This window comes from Periplaneta americana, chromosome 2 (assembly GCF_040183065.1).
Source record: "Periplaneta americana isolate PAMFEO1 chromosome 2, P.americana_PAMFEO1_priV1, whole genome shotgun sequence".
In the NCBI taxonomy this organism is placed as follows: Eukaryota; Metazoa; Arthropoda; class Insecta; order Blattodea; family Blattidae; genus Periplaneta; species Periplaneta americana.
In genome coordinates, this window is record NC_091118.1 from 16,929,368 (window position 1) to 16,945,247 (window position 15,880).

At 35.5% G+C, this 15,880-nt stretch overlaps 1 protein-coding gene and 1 non-coding gene across 3 annotated transcripts in view; one reads left to right on the top strand and one right to left on the bottom strand.

Moving 5' to 3' along the window:
* Positions 1–15,880, bottom strand: part of LOC138714401 (uncharacterized) — a 513,148-nt gene that overhangs the window by 53,065 nt on the left and 444,203 nt on the right. For both annotated transcript variants that reach the window (XM_069846610.1, XM_069846609.1), the window contains one exon: positions 823–937. In XM_069846610.1, coding sequence (XP_069702711.1) covers positions 823–871 — 49 coding nt within the window. In that variant the 5' untranslated portion in view covers positions 872–937. The remainder of the gene's footprint in view (positions 1–822; positions 938–15,880) is intronic.
* Positions 11,104–11,179, top strand: TRNAW-CCA (transfer RNA tryptophan (anticodon CCA)). Its single transcript has one exon. It is a non-coding gene; the product is annotated as a tRNA-Trp (tRNA).

Here is a 15,880-nt window from a genome sequence, read left to right on the forward strand (position 1 = left end):
CAAACCACTACGTTTTTACTCATGGGTATTTTTAATTAATGTAAGTAATTAATTTTCTAATTAATCGAATATTATGAAATAACGAGTTGTTTCTTCTTCTGATATTTTTAGATGCCTAAAGTAAAAGAAAAAAGAGATTCAGTCTAAAGAAAATGGAAGTCTGAAGATATGGTAAATGCCATTGTCGCAGTACGGGAGAAAAGAATGGGCTATCTTGCTGCTTCCAAAAGATTCAATGTACCTCGATCAACATTATTTGATTATGTACGGTCCAACTCTGAGCCCACCAAAGCCGTTAAATCGAAACTAGGACGAAAACCAATACTCCCAGCTTCACTTGAAGAGAAGCTAGTTGACTATGTGTTAATGATGGAGAGAAAATATTTTGGATGCACCAAAAATGATGTTAAAAGGCTTGCATATCAGTTGGCTAAACAGAACACTATTGTAATAGTTTCTGATATGCAATATATTATTTTAAATGCATTATCATACCTCTTACATAATAATGTCTAATGTATCCGACATTAGCTTCCCATTCTGTCAGTGATGATATTATTTCTGTTTTGTCTTTGCAAGTTATACAGCAAATACATATTATGTAAATTACCTAATACTTATGTACAATCTGCAGGGACCCCAAGAGGTTATTATAATACTAAGTAATTCCAGTTCTAAATTTTTTTAATTACCTTTATTTTGAAACATCAAAATGGTATCCGACAATACCCTCCCTTACTCTACTTCACGGAACAATTAATTAAATATTTAGTAATATGAAGCATTTAGGGATATTAATTGTTGTTACGTTGACTCACTCACCTGCTCCCCTGGTGATCCAGAACCAGTGCATCCACCAATGAAGCGTCATGTCAGTACTGATGTGTGTGTTGATTGTAACAGCATCCTCACTGGCTTACAGATCTCCAAGTTGCACCTGAAACAATCAACGCCATGTAAATACACAACTAGATACAGAATTTTGATAATTCGATATTTTCTCCAACCGTAAAGCGAATGTCAGGTAACCTACGGCGAATCCTCGGCCTCATCTCGCTAAATACCATCTCGTTATCACAAATTCCATCGACGTTAAATAACCTAGTAGTTATACAGCGTCGTTAAATTACCAACTAAAGAAAATAGTATAATTATGTTACGGCTGGCAACACTGCGTTCATCACAAATGTATGTTGAAATTACGCGCATGCGCTGTTGAGAGCATTATTACGTTATGATGTGAAGACAACTCATTGTTGGAATACATTTCCGAATTGGCCAGAGTCGACTAAAGCCTACAGAGCCTGTTCAATCTTTCAATAATAATAATAATAATAATAATAATAATAATAATAATAATAATAATAATAATAATAATAATAATGATAGTTTTATTTTCCCTGGCAGAGCTAAGGCCATCAGACTTTCTCTTCCACACAACCAGGATCAACACATACAGAAAAATACATACCGGTATACAAATATTAACTTAAAAATAATAATAAACATAATTAACTAAAAACGAGAGATTGAATACATATACACAATCAGTATTAACTTTAAAATAACAATAAAAAAGTCTCCTGTGTCATAGCCAACTAGAACCATAAGATAGCCTATTTGCTAGAACTAGAAGATACACAGCAATTTAGAACGTGTTATGAATACCGAACATGTTTCGACGCATGCGCCAGTTGGGTACGTTTTCAGAACTAATTCGGGATTTTACGTTGCTGGAACGTTTCTTTAACTGTTCTTTCATGGCCTTCGGAGTTTCTTATCATATCAAAATTATGACTGTTCATTTTTCGAACTAATTCTTCGTTAGATATATCGCTATTACCTTCCAAATCACTTATATGAACTATTTTTTATTTTTAACTTGCCTAGGCTCGAAGCATTTTAACCTCAATATCTCTAGGCTGCCCTCAATTCAGTGTCATTTATTGTATTTATATTTTATTTAGAAATGATCTGTATAGCGCTAAATGCGCTGATCGATCACTAAATTATTAAAAAAAAAACTCAGTATCAGATTAAACCAACTGCGCATGCGTCAGCAGTTCAAAATTCTCAGTTCCTGCTCTTAATATATAATGAATTTCATTCGTTCCGAATGAGTTCCAAAGCACGTTGGAACAGGAAACTCGGAGTTCAGAATCAGTTCAAGTCTTGTTGGAACGCATATTAAGATATTGCGCATGAGAAGGTAGTTCAGAATCGATTGTGAATCGTGCTGGAACAAACATATATTTAGCAGCCATAGTCGTATTTTCGGCGGGAACTAAAATTTCGAAATGTTCAATTGTTGGAGTATAATATAGGGAATGTGATCGTTGTGTTGAAACTACCTCCTTTTTCTGGGTATAAAACATAGGAATTTAAAATTGTCATAAGAAACCTATGTAAAAATCCAAGAAGAAATAAATTAATCAGTGGGCCATGTTTAGAAATTTGCAGGCTCTGACAATTTGTGAAACAAGAGAACATCATTCGTTGCGTAATTGAAGCTCAATACTCGTTTTACGAATTGTCAAAGCCTGCTAATTTCTAAACATGGCCCATTGATTAAGTTTTTTTTTTCGTTGTTTTTATACATTATGCTTAATTTACAATTCCGCAACTTGAATCGCTGGTTCGTGTTGATTAGCAAACTTAAAATGAAACGATGCCTGGCTTCTCGGTTTTTGGAGTAGAAGAAATCAACATATCATAACTATATGCGGATGACATCTTCGCAATTTGATGATGTCCTGCATATCATTGGCCCTCAAATACAAAAACATCCAATGCGGGGCATCCAGCAGAGCATGTAAGCGTAACTTTGAGGTTAGGTTTCACTAATAGTTGGCATCTCTCTTTAAGAACTTGGTTCTCTCTCTTTACGATTTTCGTATTGTAACTACACAATGTCCATTAGGCCTACAGTTTTAGAAACAAGTCCTGTAATCTGGGATAAATTAAAAGCACCTCATTAAATGGAAACTCTTTGAGGACAATTTCACGAAGGTGGAAGAAGGATACCTATTGGAAAAAAGTAAATTTTCCGAAGTTCATGGGAGTCATGGATGGAAAGCATTGTGTATTTCACGTAAACAAACCGTAATATAAAAGGTGAACCGTAAACAATGTCATTAATTTCAGAGGGTTATTCTTTGAGATATTTTAAACAAAAAATTAATATAATTTTTGTTTCCCTTTTGCTTCCTTTTCGAGATAAAAACTGTTTTATATGAAACATTTCTTACCGTCTTTTGGAAAAACCATTGATTTAATTACCAATATGTTAAGTAAATTTAAGAGAGCACTGTATTTTCATAATAAATACGCAGAAATTTGATCTAACAAATGTAAAGTTTTAAAATTCCTTTTCAGAACGAAAATTTACAATTGTTCAGATGTAATTTCTGCATATTTGAACGACAAAAACTATTTTTTTTTATCATAATACACTGCTCTCTTAAATTGACTAAGCATATTGGGAATTAAGTTAATTCAGTGGCTTTCCCAAAATACGCCATGAAATGTTTCACATAAAACAATTTTTTTCTCGAAAATGAAGCAAAAACGAGCAAAATTACATTAACCTTTTTTGTTTGAAATACCCCAAAGAATAGCCCCTTGAAATTAATGACATTACCCACGACTCACTCTGTATAATTCAGGGTATCCTTTAACCTATTATATCAACATCTCATCTGAAAAAGTATTCCATTTTGTTGCAGACGACGCCATTATAAACAAAACACATAAGCATTCCGGTAACGTCGCGCGGTAAAAGTTAACTCAATTTTAACTTTTGTCGCGTCACGATCTGCGTCGTGACGTCATGGAACTCGGATTTCCTATTGGTCCATAATTTATATAATGTCGTGTCGCGTATGTCGCGTCATTGTAAACGATACATAAGTCTCCTATCGTAATGTTACATTCCTATGTCTTAGACCATATCCAGAAACACACACGATAAATGAACAAAAGTCTGCAAAAAAAAAAAAAAAAAAAAAAAAAAAAGAAGGTAATTATCACGAATTCCTGTCTATGTGGATATTAACACAATCTAAAGACTTCACTATCTAGGAAACATATTTATTCGAATACTTTGATCCAATAACATTTTTTTTCTTGATGTTGGGAAACGACAGAAGCAAAGAAAAGAGTCTTTTATTTATGGTCAATCTCTGTAGGCTAGAATTTAAAAGGAAAAGTAGTTTTAAAAAGCAACACGCACAATATTAAAAAAAAAAAGTTTTCACACATACGTACCATGCGTCATCCTAGCACGAAAGCACTTCTGGTGCCACCTCCCACTCCTTGAACGTGGGGGCGCTCCACTGTTTAAGAACATCTGCCTTCAGGCAACCGCAGTATGCACGACTATGACGACGCACATATTTGATGAAATGAAGGATATGTAAGTTCTTACTAAAAGTCTGATATCCAAACGGAAACGTCGCTACTAAAATCACTTCCTCGTTCTAAGACTAATCTATTGCAGTTTGATAAGAAGAATGCTGTGTTTGTGGGTATGAAGAATTCGATTCACTCGCCTCGTTTGCACATGATAATGTTTCGACAGATTATTCTTCACATGAGTCACCTGTTCGTAACCGGTCTCGAGTATTACACAATTTCATACGCAGTATATTTCTATCTTCTGCACTAGCAGAAGTTTAAAATGTAATGTAAACTATATCATTAAGAGACCCTGAAAAGACCTTAAGATGGCGGGATTTTAAGGCTCCTACCACGGCAAATTTTATGAGTTTAGGAGAAAGCAAACCATTAATAATACAGTATTAAGTAGATAGCTCTAACAAAATAAAACTAGTAATTAAATTCAACAACAAATATTTTAATTATGTAAAATTGTTATTCAACAGAACATTTAGGGAAATCACGGGAATTTTACTTGAAGCCAGTAAAGAGATAGGTTTGGAAGTAAATCCCGAAAAGACAAAGTATATGATTATGTCTCGTGACCATAATATTGTACGAAATGGAAATATAAAAAGTGGAAATTTATCCTTTGAAGAGGTGGAAAAATGCAAATACCTGGGAGCAACAGTAACAAATATAAATGACACTCTGTTATTATTCGGTTGAGAAGCTTTTATCATCCAGTCTGCTGTCAAAAAATCTGAAAGTTAGAATTTATAAAACAGTTATATTACCGGTTGTTCTGTATGGTTCTGAAACTTGGACTCTCACTTTGAGAGAGGAACATAGGTTAAGGGTGTTTCAGAATAAGGTGCTTAGGAAAATATTTGGTGCTAAGAGGGATGAAGTTACAGGAGAATGGAGAAAGTTACACAACACAGAACTGCATGCATTGTATTCTTCACCTGACATAATTAAGAACATTAAATCCAGACGTTTGAGATGGGCAGGGCATGTAGCATGTATGGGCGAATCCAGAAATGCATATAGAGTGTTAGTTGGGAGACCGGAGGGAAAAAGACCTTTAGGGAGGCCGAGACGTAGATGGGAGGATAGTATTAAAATGGATTTGAGGGAGGTGGGGTATGATGATAGAGACCGGATTAATCTTGCTCAGGATAGGGACCGATGGCGGGCTTATGTGACGGCGGCAATGAACCTTCGGGTTCCTTAAAAGCCAGTAAGTAAGTAAGTAAGTAAGTAAGTAAGTAAGTAAGTAAGTAAGTAAGTTATTCAACAGACTGTATAAGAATTGACTTCTGAATACTAACGAACAATTTTTAAACGAGGCTTTATTCAATTCTGGGTCCTACAAGCTGTTAAACAAGTTGAATAATGGTAAATCAGACATTGTCTATTGAATCACAACACCTTAAGCAGTGGCATGATGAATTCCACACTTGAAGTGTCAACAACACCCATGCCAGATAGTTTTTGTTTCCACTGAAAATTTATGTTTTTGGGCTATGGTCTTTTTTAACCCTTCAATTGTTATACGATGAAAGAGTAATGGAACGGAGAAAAATTCTCGTATGATGACGCAGAATATCTGCATGGAAATATCATATGTACTTCGGTACATTGAAATAATATACTTCAATTGTTATGTTCTTTTTTTCGTCTCACTGTACAATACGATTTTTTAGTTACCATGATCAACGATCACTCAGTACGATCAATGTTTTGTGCGTTAAGTTACGCATATACCGGTACGAGGTTAGGAACAATTTTAGGGGTTGTTCGTGTACAGTTAGGGGTTGCAACCCCCCTGGTTACAGCCCTGGATACACGTTAAATTATTTGGTTAGCTGTTACAGTGCAAATACCTTCACGGTAAGCCCGGAAGATAGACAACCCCCACAAGTCCGGACCTCTCCGTAAATAGCCAGGCGATGGCAGGAAAAATAAATCGCAAGTACTAACGAACCTAAAAACATGATATTTTTTAATGTCTAAATATTACTTGTAAGTTTGAGAAATTCTTTACATAATGTAGTTCAGTTACTATATCCGATTACCTCTAAACGTATTGTACTTACATCTCTATCACCCTCTATAAAAGTCAAGATAAGCATGTATTATGTACCCATAGTGCTTGCATTACGTTAATACACATCGTATATACAGTACATAACATTTCATTATTTCTTTGTTTCGTTCTTTCTTCCTTTTGTTCATTCGTTCTTTCTTTGTTTCGTTCTTTCTTTGTTTCGTTCATTCTTCCTTTGTTTCGTTCTTTCTTTCTTTGATTATTTCTTTCTTCCTTTCGTTCTTTCTTCCTTTCTTTCGTTCTTTCTTTTTCTTTCTTTCTTTCATTCTTTGTTTTTTCTTTCATTCGTTCGTTCTTTCTTTCTTTCTTTGTTTCGTTGTTTCTTTCGTTCTTTGTTTGTTTGTTTCTTTCGTTCTTTCCTTCTTTCGTTCTTTGTTTGTTTGTTTGTTTCTTTGTTTCGTTCTTTCTTTTTTCTTTCTTTCTTTCGTTCGTTCGTTCGTTCTTTCTTTCATTGTTTCGTTCGTTCTTTCTTTTTTCTTTTTCTTTTTTTGTTTGTTTCTGTCTTCCTTTCGTTCTTTATTCCTTTGTTTGTTTGTTTGTTTCTTTCTTTCTTTGGTTTTTTGTTTGTTTGTTTGTTTGTTTCGTTCTTTCTTTCTTTCTTTCTTTCTTTCTTTCTTTCTTTCTATCTTTCAGTCTTTCCTTCGTTCTCTCGTTCGTTCTTTCTTTTTTCTTTTTCTTTGTTCGTTTATTTCTTTCTTCCTTTCTTTCTTTATTCTTTTGTTTGTTTGTTTCTTTCGTTTTTTGTTTGTTTGTTTCTTTCTTTCGTTTTTTGTTTGTTTGTTTGTTTGTTTCTTTCTTTCTTTCAGTCTTTCTTTCGTTCGTTCTTTCTTTGTTTCTTTCTTTCGTTCGTTCTTTGTTTGTTTGTTTCTTTCTTTCAGTCTTTCCTTCGTTCTCTCGTTCGTTCTTTCTTTCTTTCTTTCGTTCTTTCTTTTTTCTTTTTCTTTGTTCGTTTATTTCTTTCTTCCTTTCTTTCTTTATTCTTTTGTTTGTTTCTTTCGTTTTTTGTTTGTTTGTTTCTTTCTTTCGTTTTTTGTTTGTTTGTTTGTTTCTTTCTTTCTTTCTTTCTTTCAGTCTTTCTTTCGTTCTTTCGTTCGTTCTTTCTTTGTTTCTTTCTTTCGTTCGTTCTTTGTTTGTTTGTTTGTTTGTTTGTTTCTTTCTTTCTTTCTTCCTTCAGTGCTGCCTTAGCATGCATCAGGCCACACGTCAGAAGGTCTGCCGCTCTGATTCTCCCCTTTGCCCTTGTCATAACAAGAAGCTCGAAACGCGAGCTGTGTGAGGGGCGCTGAGGCGGCACGTGACGGCACGGGAAGGTCACCGTCAGCTGGGTCATCAGCAGGATTTAAATGGCTCCCATTTCAAGAGACAGCGGACCCGCCCTTCCACGCGTCACACGGCGAGGAACATTATGGCTGAAATATAGTTCCTTATGTTTGCTTCTACATACAGCAGAAACTGGCACAACCAGTCATACGTCTTTATAGTGCAGTTCCTGTAAGATCAGGTCCTAAAAGCTAATACGGCCGACTTCTCAATGTTACCATGTTACAGATATCACCAAAACAGGTAAAATAATAATAATAATAATAATAATAATAATAATAATAATAATACATTTGATTTATCTAGAATTAAAATATACTTTGGCAACATGAAATTAATTGTTTGACAGTTTAGTAGGGTAGGGCTGAAGAAAGTATTGATATCAGGGTAGTAAATAATTTCTACATACATTGTTTACAAAATGCGTTTCGTTGCAGGATCTCTACTGTCTGTAAGGAGCAGAGAGTGAACATTCAACACTCCTCAATAGTAGACCTGCTTAAGTGACGTGAGATTGTAACAATGCCGAAACAAAAATCCAAAAAACAGATATTGTGAGGACTGAAATGTGCACAAATAATTTTGTGCGAGATCGTGCGTATTTGCTTGGTTTCCGCACAAAACCAATCCGCGGAAAGTCTAAAATACCACATTCAGTATTCCCAACCTAACACACATAACAATTTCCCTTTTCTTACCGCTTAAGTGACATATTGATTTTACTGCTTTAGGCTTTTAACATATTATTTTTAGAGACGTTCAATATAGTAATAATTATAAATTGGAAACTTACCACTGCAATTTCACCTAAATTGCACTGTTAATTCTTGTTTTTAAATATTTGCAAAAAATTAAGTAAACTCTACAACTCCACTAAAGTTACTGCATTCGTGATGCAAGTAACATTAAGGAAGCCGTGAAACTAGATTCCAGACTCGTCATAGACTGGGGGGGGGGGGAAAGACAGACGTATATCACGGCCTGCTGGAGTATAGTAAACACAGAAAACATTTTAAAGCAATAATGTTGAAGATAGATATTTTTGTTTTGCAAATTTGCCGTCATTGAACAGAAATCAAGATGGAGATTTCATTGCAACTAATTAGAAATTCCTCTTTCAGGTATGTAATACAGCAAACGATCTTCGCACAAAATAATGTACGATACACGAGCGGTATGTTGTCTTTCAATTCTCGGAAATTAAAAAAGCTCAACTACGTTTCGCTTTTTCAAACTTTTCCTCGAACATGAAAACTTCAACATACCGCTCTTGTAACGCATATTACTATTTAGTTATTTTGTTCCTATATAGATAAGCATAGCCAGACCCTTGTATTTTGACTTAATAAGGTTATAACTAGGGGGCGGATATTGATGAAAAGTCATCTTCTTATTTTTCACATTAGGACGATGCTTATTAATATAGAAATCCTTTCTATGTTAATATCAACGTAAAAAAGTAATTTCTTATATTGCATTTTTTATATTTTTTTACTTTTTGAACTAATAGGACATATATATATTTTTTATGCTCGACCATGCCGAAATGTAGTAATTATACACCTGGTAGCAGTCCTTTAATGCATGTCATTAAAGTACACCTATTCATTAAAGTTCAGGTTTTCGATTATTCTCCGATATGCAATCGAAAGACGAGGGAAACGTCACGGAGGCTGGAAATCCAATACTGTCGCAGAAGGTTATGTTGTTACTATAATAATTAGCGTTAATTGTAAATAATATTCAAATAAATTCAATTTGTCACCTCGTTTTTCAATTCTAAATCAATTTACAGGTTATATCAAAATTAGTTCATGTTATTCTCTAAATTATATCAAGGTCAATGACATTATTGTTCCTCGGAAAAAATCAATACTTTCGCGTCTGCGTACATCTCACAATTTACGAGCTATGAACAAGGTCACTTCTGATCTTCAGTGAGATGCGAATAAAATGAATACTTCTGAATAATTTCAAGTTAGAAATATGGTCAAGCATAAAAAGTCGTATGAAACTTGCCTATAATGGTAATTAAGACGGTCGTATGAAAATTATGAAACTCGCTTGCGCTCGTTTCATAAACATACATACTCTCGTCTTAATTACTACCATTACAGTCTCGTTGCATAATGTACTATTTCGGAATTTTTTGGTAATTTTTAATACTTTTAAGAATTTTTAGATCATTTGGAATGCATTTAACTTTCTTCTTTACCGATAGATCTGTTAAATCATTTTCTAAGCAAATAGGTCAGTAATAATTACCTACTGAATAAGTGAATAACAGTGAAGTTTCTGTTTTATAATTTGGAACAGACTCTAAAGTCCATCCCTCAATCCACTGAAGGCTTCACTTCACACAATGGAAGTAATAGAAAATGCTTGACAGCATCTTAGTTTAAGTGAGGACTTTGACCGCTACTGCTCTTTTGTGGGTACGAGGGTGTCCTTAGAATTTATGTTTGGAGGGGGAAAACTTTCACCATGTCCTGGACAGGACGTTGTGTCCTCAACATGGTTCGGAAGGGATGTCTACTGTAGTAGACAGTATTTTTAACACAAATATTACAAGAATGCACGCTGCGACCACAGTTTGTTTTGTCATTTACACTCCCTCATCTGGAAGATCTGGTAGCAAAAGTGAAGAGCTGAAGGAGGAGACGGAGAATGAAGGCACCGACATGGACCACCCCGATTGAAACATATTGTAAACCCTCTATAGTTTTCCCTTAAAACTTTAATTTTCTTGCATGTTCTTTTCCTTTATCTTAGCCAAATTCCAGGAAGTTGCCTCCTCTCTCCGAGATTTGCAGGGCAGTCATTGAAACAAGGTGACTAATTTTTAAGAAGTTGTGGTGCGAGTACGGTGAAAAATATTTAAATGTCATTTTCTTTTAATTTCATGTCTCTGTCTCTTCTTAACTGCCGACGTCGTGGATCGTATTCCGGCATAGCTCAGTTGGAAAGAGCGCTCAGCGCGCAGAGCTGAGAGGTCCTGGGTTCGATTCCCGGTGCCGGTACGAATTTTTCTCTATTAAAATGGTAATGATACACTTGGCTACTTCATAGTAGACGTCTAATATTCAATGAGGTGGGCGAGACCTCATACATAATGAACATGTGATGTATAAACCGTTAACAGTTGTTACAAACTGTTGTTGAATATGGCCACAAAGTCATATATATATATATATATATGCGCTCCTGCATACATGACGTGTATGTCTCAAATGCAGGTAGTACGGCCGTAAAAGCATTACGAGAGGGGTTTGGCCGGCGCCGTGGATTCGTGTTCCGGCATAGCTCAGTTGGAAAGAGCGCTCAGCGCCCAGAGCTGAGAGGTCCTGGGTTCGATTCCCGGTGCCGGTACGAATTTTTCTCGTATTAAAATGGTAATGAAACTGTCTAGCTTTTATTAATCAGTTAATCTTTTAGTACTTTGATTTTTATTGTATTTGTATATTTAATATTAATTGTAATTATAATTGTATTCTTAATATTGTACTTGTAATCCCCTGGTAGAGGGGAAGAGAAGGCCTGATGGCCTTATCTCTATCAGGTTAAATAAATAAATAAATAAATAAATAAATAAATTTTCCCATTAGTTTAAGGGCATTTTAATGATCATTTTAAGTACGGTAGATTTTTAGGTCATCAACATCCCCCCTCCCTTGTTATAACTTACCGGATATCCATTATGGCTTTTAAGTACACTATGAAATGTTTAATATAAAACAATTTTTATCTCGAAAGGGAAGAAAAACGAGTAAAACTATATTTACAGGTAAGTTTTTTGTTTGAAATATCTCAAAGAATAATCCTAGTCTGTGTAGCTCTACTGATGAATTGTATATAGACCTACTGTAAATTGAATGGTAATATGTATAGCTCAACTGATGAATTGTTTATGATTATAAATTGAATTAATCTACTTGATATTAGTTGCACAAATTTGTATAGCTTAATGAAAGTATGCTACTTTGTATTGTATATATTTGTATAGTTTTGGCCGATGAATTGTATATGCTTTAAATTGAATATAGCTCTACTGATAAATTGTTTGTGTTTGTAATTTGAAGTAGTTTGCATGATACGCATTATCAATTTCTGTATATCACAACTGGTTGAATTGTTTATGCCTTAAATTTAATTAAATTGTTTTGTATTATAATATAGCTCAACTTATGAATGATCGTTTGCGTTTGTAAATTTAATAATCTGATTGGCTATGTATTGTATACTTTTAGTAGAGCCATCGATGTAGCTCAGTCGGCAGACTCGCTGGGCTGCTGATCCGGAGCTGCGTTCGGGCTTGGGTTGGATCCCCCTTTGGACCTTGGTTTCTTCGGAGGTTTTCCCCAGCCGTGGGACTGAAGCCGGATGGTCTATGGCGAGTCCTTGGCATCAACCACTTTGATTTGATTACCCCCTTTGATTTGATTACCTGGTTGGGTTTTTCCGAGGTTTCCCCCACCGAAAAGGCAAATGCCGGGTAATATTTTGGCGAATCCTCGGACCTCATCTCATCTCACTACATCTCGCCAAAATGTAAAAAAAATTGTACAAAATTGTAAAAATTGTAGAAAATTACTAAATTGTAAAACTATAAAAATCTGTAAAAATTGTAATTGTAATATTGTAAAATGTTGACATGTTCCACATCTTAAAGCTTCATTGCTCATGTAAGATCTATGGAATAAAATGAATGAATGAATGAATGAATGAATGAATGAATAATGACATTACTTTCGGTCCACCCTGTATACGCAGACTGATCCATGATTACTTCACTTGTAATCTGTACTGTATTGTACTATATTTCTGTGGAATAGGGTCCTGGAGACGCCGCTCTTTGCTCTTCACAATTTTTTTGTAGGTCAGTATCGAGTCGCGAGCCGCATATTGAGGAACTCCTGTTCAGACACCCGACATTTACGCCCTCGAAACGCGAATCTGACGTTATTACAACGCCTTACATCTTCCGGTAAGTTTGATTTGCCTATCTAGCTGACATCCATTGTTACGAAATGAAACGAGGATCGCTCGGACGGCTGGTCATGCATCGCGTCTGCAGTCCATCACGGTATTCATTCCTAACCCACATACCGAAGGCGTTGTCGCTTATATTTCCTTCGAGAAGTTTCCCGGACCAACAATTGCGAGCGGCATTCCTCTTCATCGCCTGTCATCTGTCTGGAAAATCTGACATGAGCATTGTACACTCTCCCTTTAAACGATGACGAAAATTCGAACTCTGGAGCCGCTTAGTAGAGGCAGAAGGGTACACAAGTCATTTATGTGATTAGGGGAATATGGGGCAGGACGGGGTATAGCCTCTATCTTCCCAACAAGTAGAGCAATCTACCGAATTTTTTTTAGAACTTCAACTCATGTAAATATATCATCACTAGACTTCGTGGAATTGCCACGAGAATCGCAAGGTTTACTGCGCACGCAGTATAGACTGTATGAGAAGGGGGCGTGCAAAGGATAGAGTATGCCTCTAATGTAAACACTGAGCAGTAGACTGCGGTTACAATAAAACCTGTATCCTGCATTCAAGAAATATAATGAATGATCATTGAAGTAGGAAATGTCTAAACATGTAAATACACAATTATTTCATAATGAGATATATTAACTCTTAAAATTTAATGTAAGATACTCACATCATCCTTGAATATGTGCATTGGAGTGATGAGTTACGTACATTTTGAGCGACTGCAAAGTGAACCTCCTCCGATGGCCACTCAAACAGTTTTTATATTGCGAAAATATACGTTCAACATCACACGATGTAATGGGTGCATATTCGAAGAACGGAAAGTCACTACTTTTTAGTACATCAACTTCAGACGTCTTGTCGTGACCTGATAGTACGTAATTTATAATACGATGTTGTGAATAGGCAGAATTTTTAACAATAATGTTTCTCAACTTACATTTCACTTTCTCTGAAATTAGTAAATTGTTATTTTGGATAACTGTTTGTAATACTTTATCCACTATATTAAGGGCTTCTGAGAGTTGCAGTTTAGACGATTCTAACAGGATGATGCTTTTGGACACGATTTTAAAATTAGAATCAAAGAACAGACCATCTTCCAATAGCTGTTCAGAAGGCAATGATTTTACAGCTGCAACAGCGGAACTGTCTGTGCTATCCAATGCATCAATTACCTCCATTATTTTGCCGTAATGTTCTGCATAATAATTAACAGCAGCCAACCACGTTCCCTAACGGGTCAAGACTGGCTGCGGGGGTAAGGGTATTCCTGGGGCAATTGTTTGGAACAGCAACACACTCATTGTAGTATGTTTGATTGAATTCTTGTCTGCACTGAACAAATATTAATCTTTGACTATTCCAACCACAGTAATGCAAAAACAAGTGCTTACATAGGTATACATTAGCTGTAGCTGCTCTATCTATTTGGACTGGTCACAACTCTTAACATGAACTGCTTATACTACGAGACCGGGAGGTCGCTCACTTCTTCTATACCACCGTACATCGGCAATCTGATTGCATGCTGCGTGTGGCAATTCAACGAAGTCTAATCATCACACAACACTTACTGCCATTTCTTGCATCTGTTGTATGTTATTCGGTTGCTGCATCATATTGTATCATTCATTCGCAACTTTAAAGTGTTCTCTTGTCATTCGTAAGTAGAAATGAGATTTATTTAGATAATCTATTTTAATGTCATATTATAGAGTGATTACCTGGCTTTTAATTCCGAAACTTTCTTAAATTTCGTGCGTTATTTTTCCTGCCAATACCTCACAACTTAGAAATTGTGACTATGGGGCAAAACGGGGTGGGGCATAACAGGGCAGTACGTCCTGCCCCACCTCATATTTAATTAAATTTCACCTCCCGTAATGGGTTGTTGGTTCTGTTGTTTGTCAGAAGAAGGTTGGATTAGATGCGTATCATGTCTGAAATGGGCTCACAATTGTTGCACTGGAGTAGACAGTGAAGACGAGGATGCCACGCACATTTGCTTATTTTGCGAATGACTTTTTCTCAAGTAAACTTGTAAAATGTTGTAGTATTTACACTTTCAGTATATAATTTTTGTCACTTTTCCCATTTAATTATTAAAAAAAAATAGATATCCCATTTTGCCCCATACGTGGGGTAGAACGGAGAAAAACACACATTTCGAAAAACTAATTTATTTTAAGGTTATAATGACCAGATTTCACTCGAAGTGCATATTTTTTTACTTGTTTACAGTGTAATAAAAGCATATATGTCACATAACCCACACACTTACAATATTTGATACCAAATAAAAACATTCAAACATTAACTACCCCGTCCTGCCCCATGTTCCCCTACTAGAGATATCTAGCTTTTACATACCACGGATTCCCGAAATACGGGTTTTCAGCAACAATTATATATTTTAAGTGCTTCCAAGTAAAAATATCGCAGTATGCTCAAACTCGCGAAATGAAGCAAAATTTTGTGTAAACGAATTTATTTATCTAAATTACTGTTCTTCATCGTAGTTATAAATGCTCACGCCCCTAAAGAAGAGAAAGACGACGATATAAAGGATAGCTTTTCTTTGAGGAATTGGAACATACTTTGATCACATGAAAATTTTATTGGAGGATTTCAACACTAAAGTAGGATGGAAGGATATTTTTAAACCACTATTGGAAAAGAGAGCCTACACGTAATTAGTAATGATAATGGAGTTAGGTTAGTCAACTTTGCGACATCAAAAAATTTAATTGTCAAGAGTACAACATTCCCCCATAAGGATATACATAATTATGCGTGGACTTCTCCAAATGGATTGACACACAACCAAATAGATCACATCTTGATAAATAAACAGAGACATACTAGTATAGGCTAGTAGACATTCGAACTTTCAGGGAGGCAGACTGTAATTCTGACCATTATTATTTGGTAATTGGAGAATTAAGAGAAAGACTATCAATAGCCAAGCGAGTAGAGCAACGAGTTACTATTAGTAAATTCTATATTCTGAAATTAATGGGCAGGGCATGTAGCTCGTATGGGCGAATCCAGAAATGCATATGGAG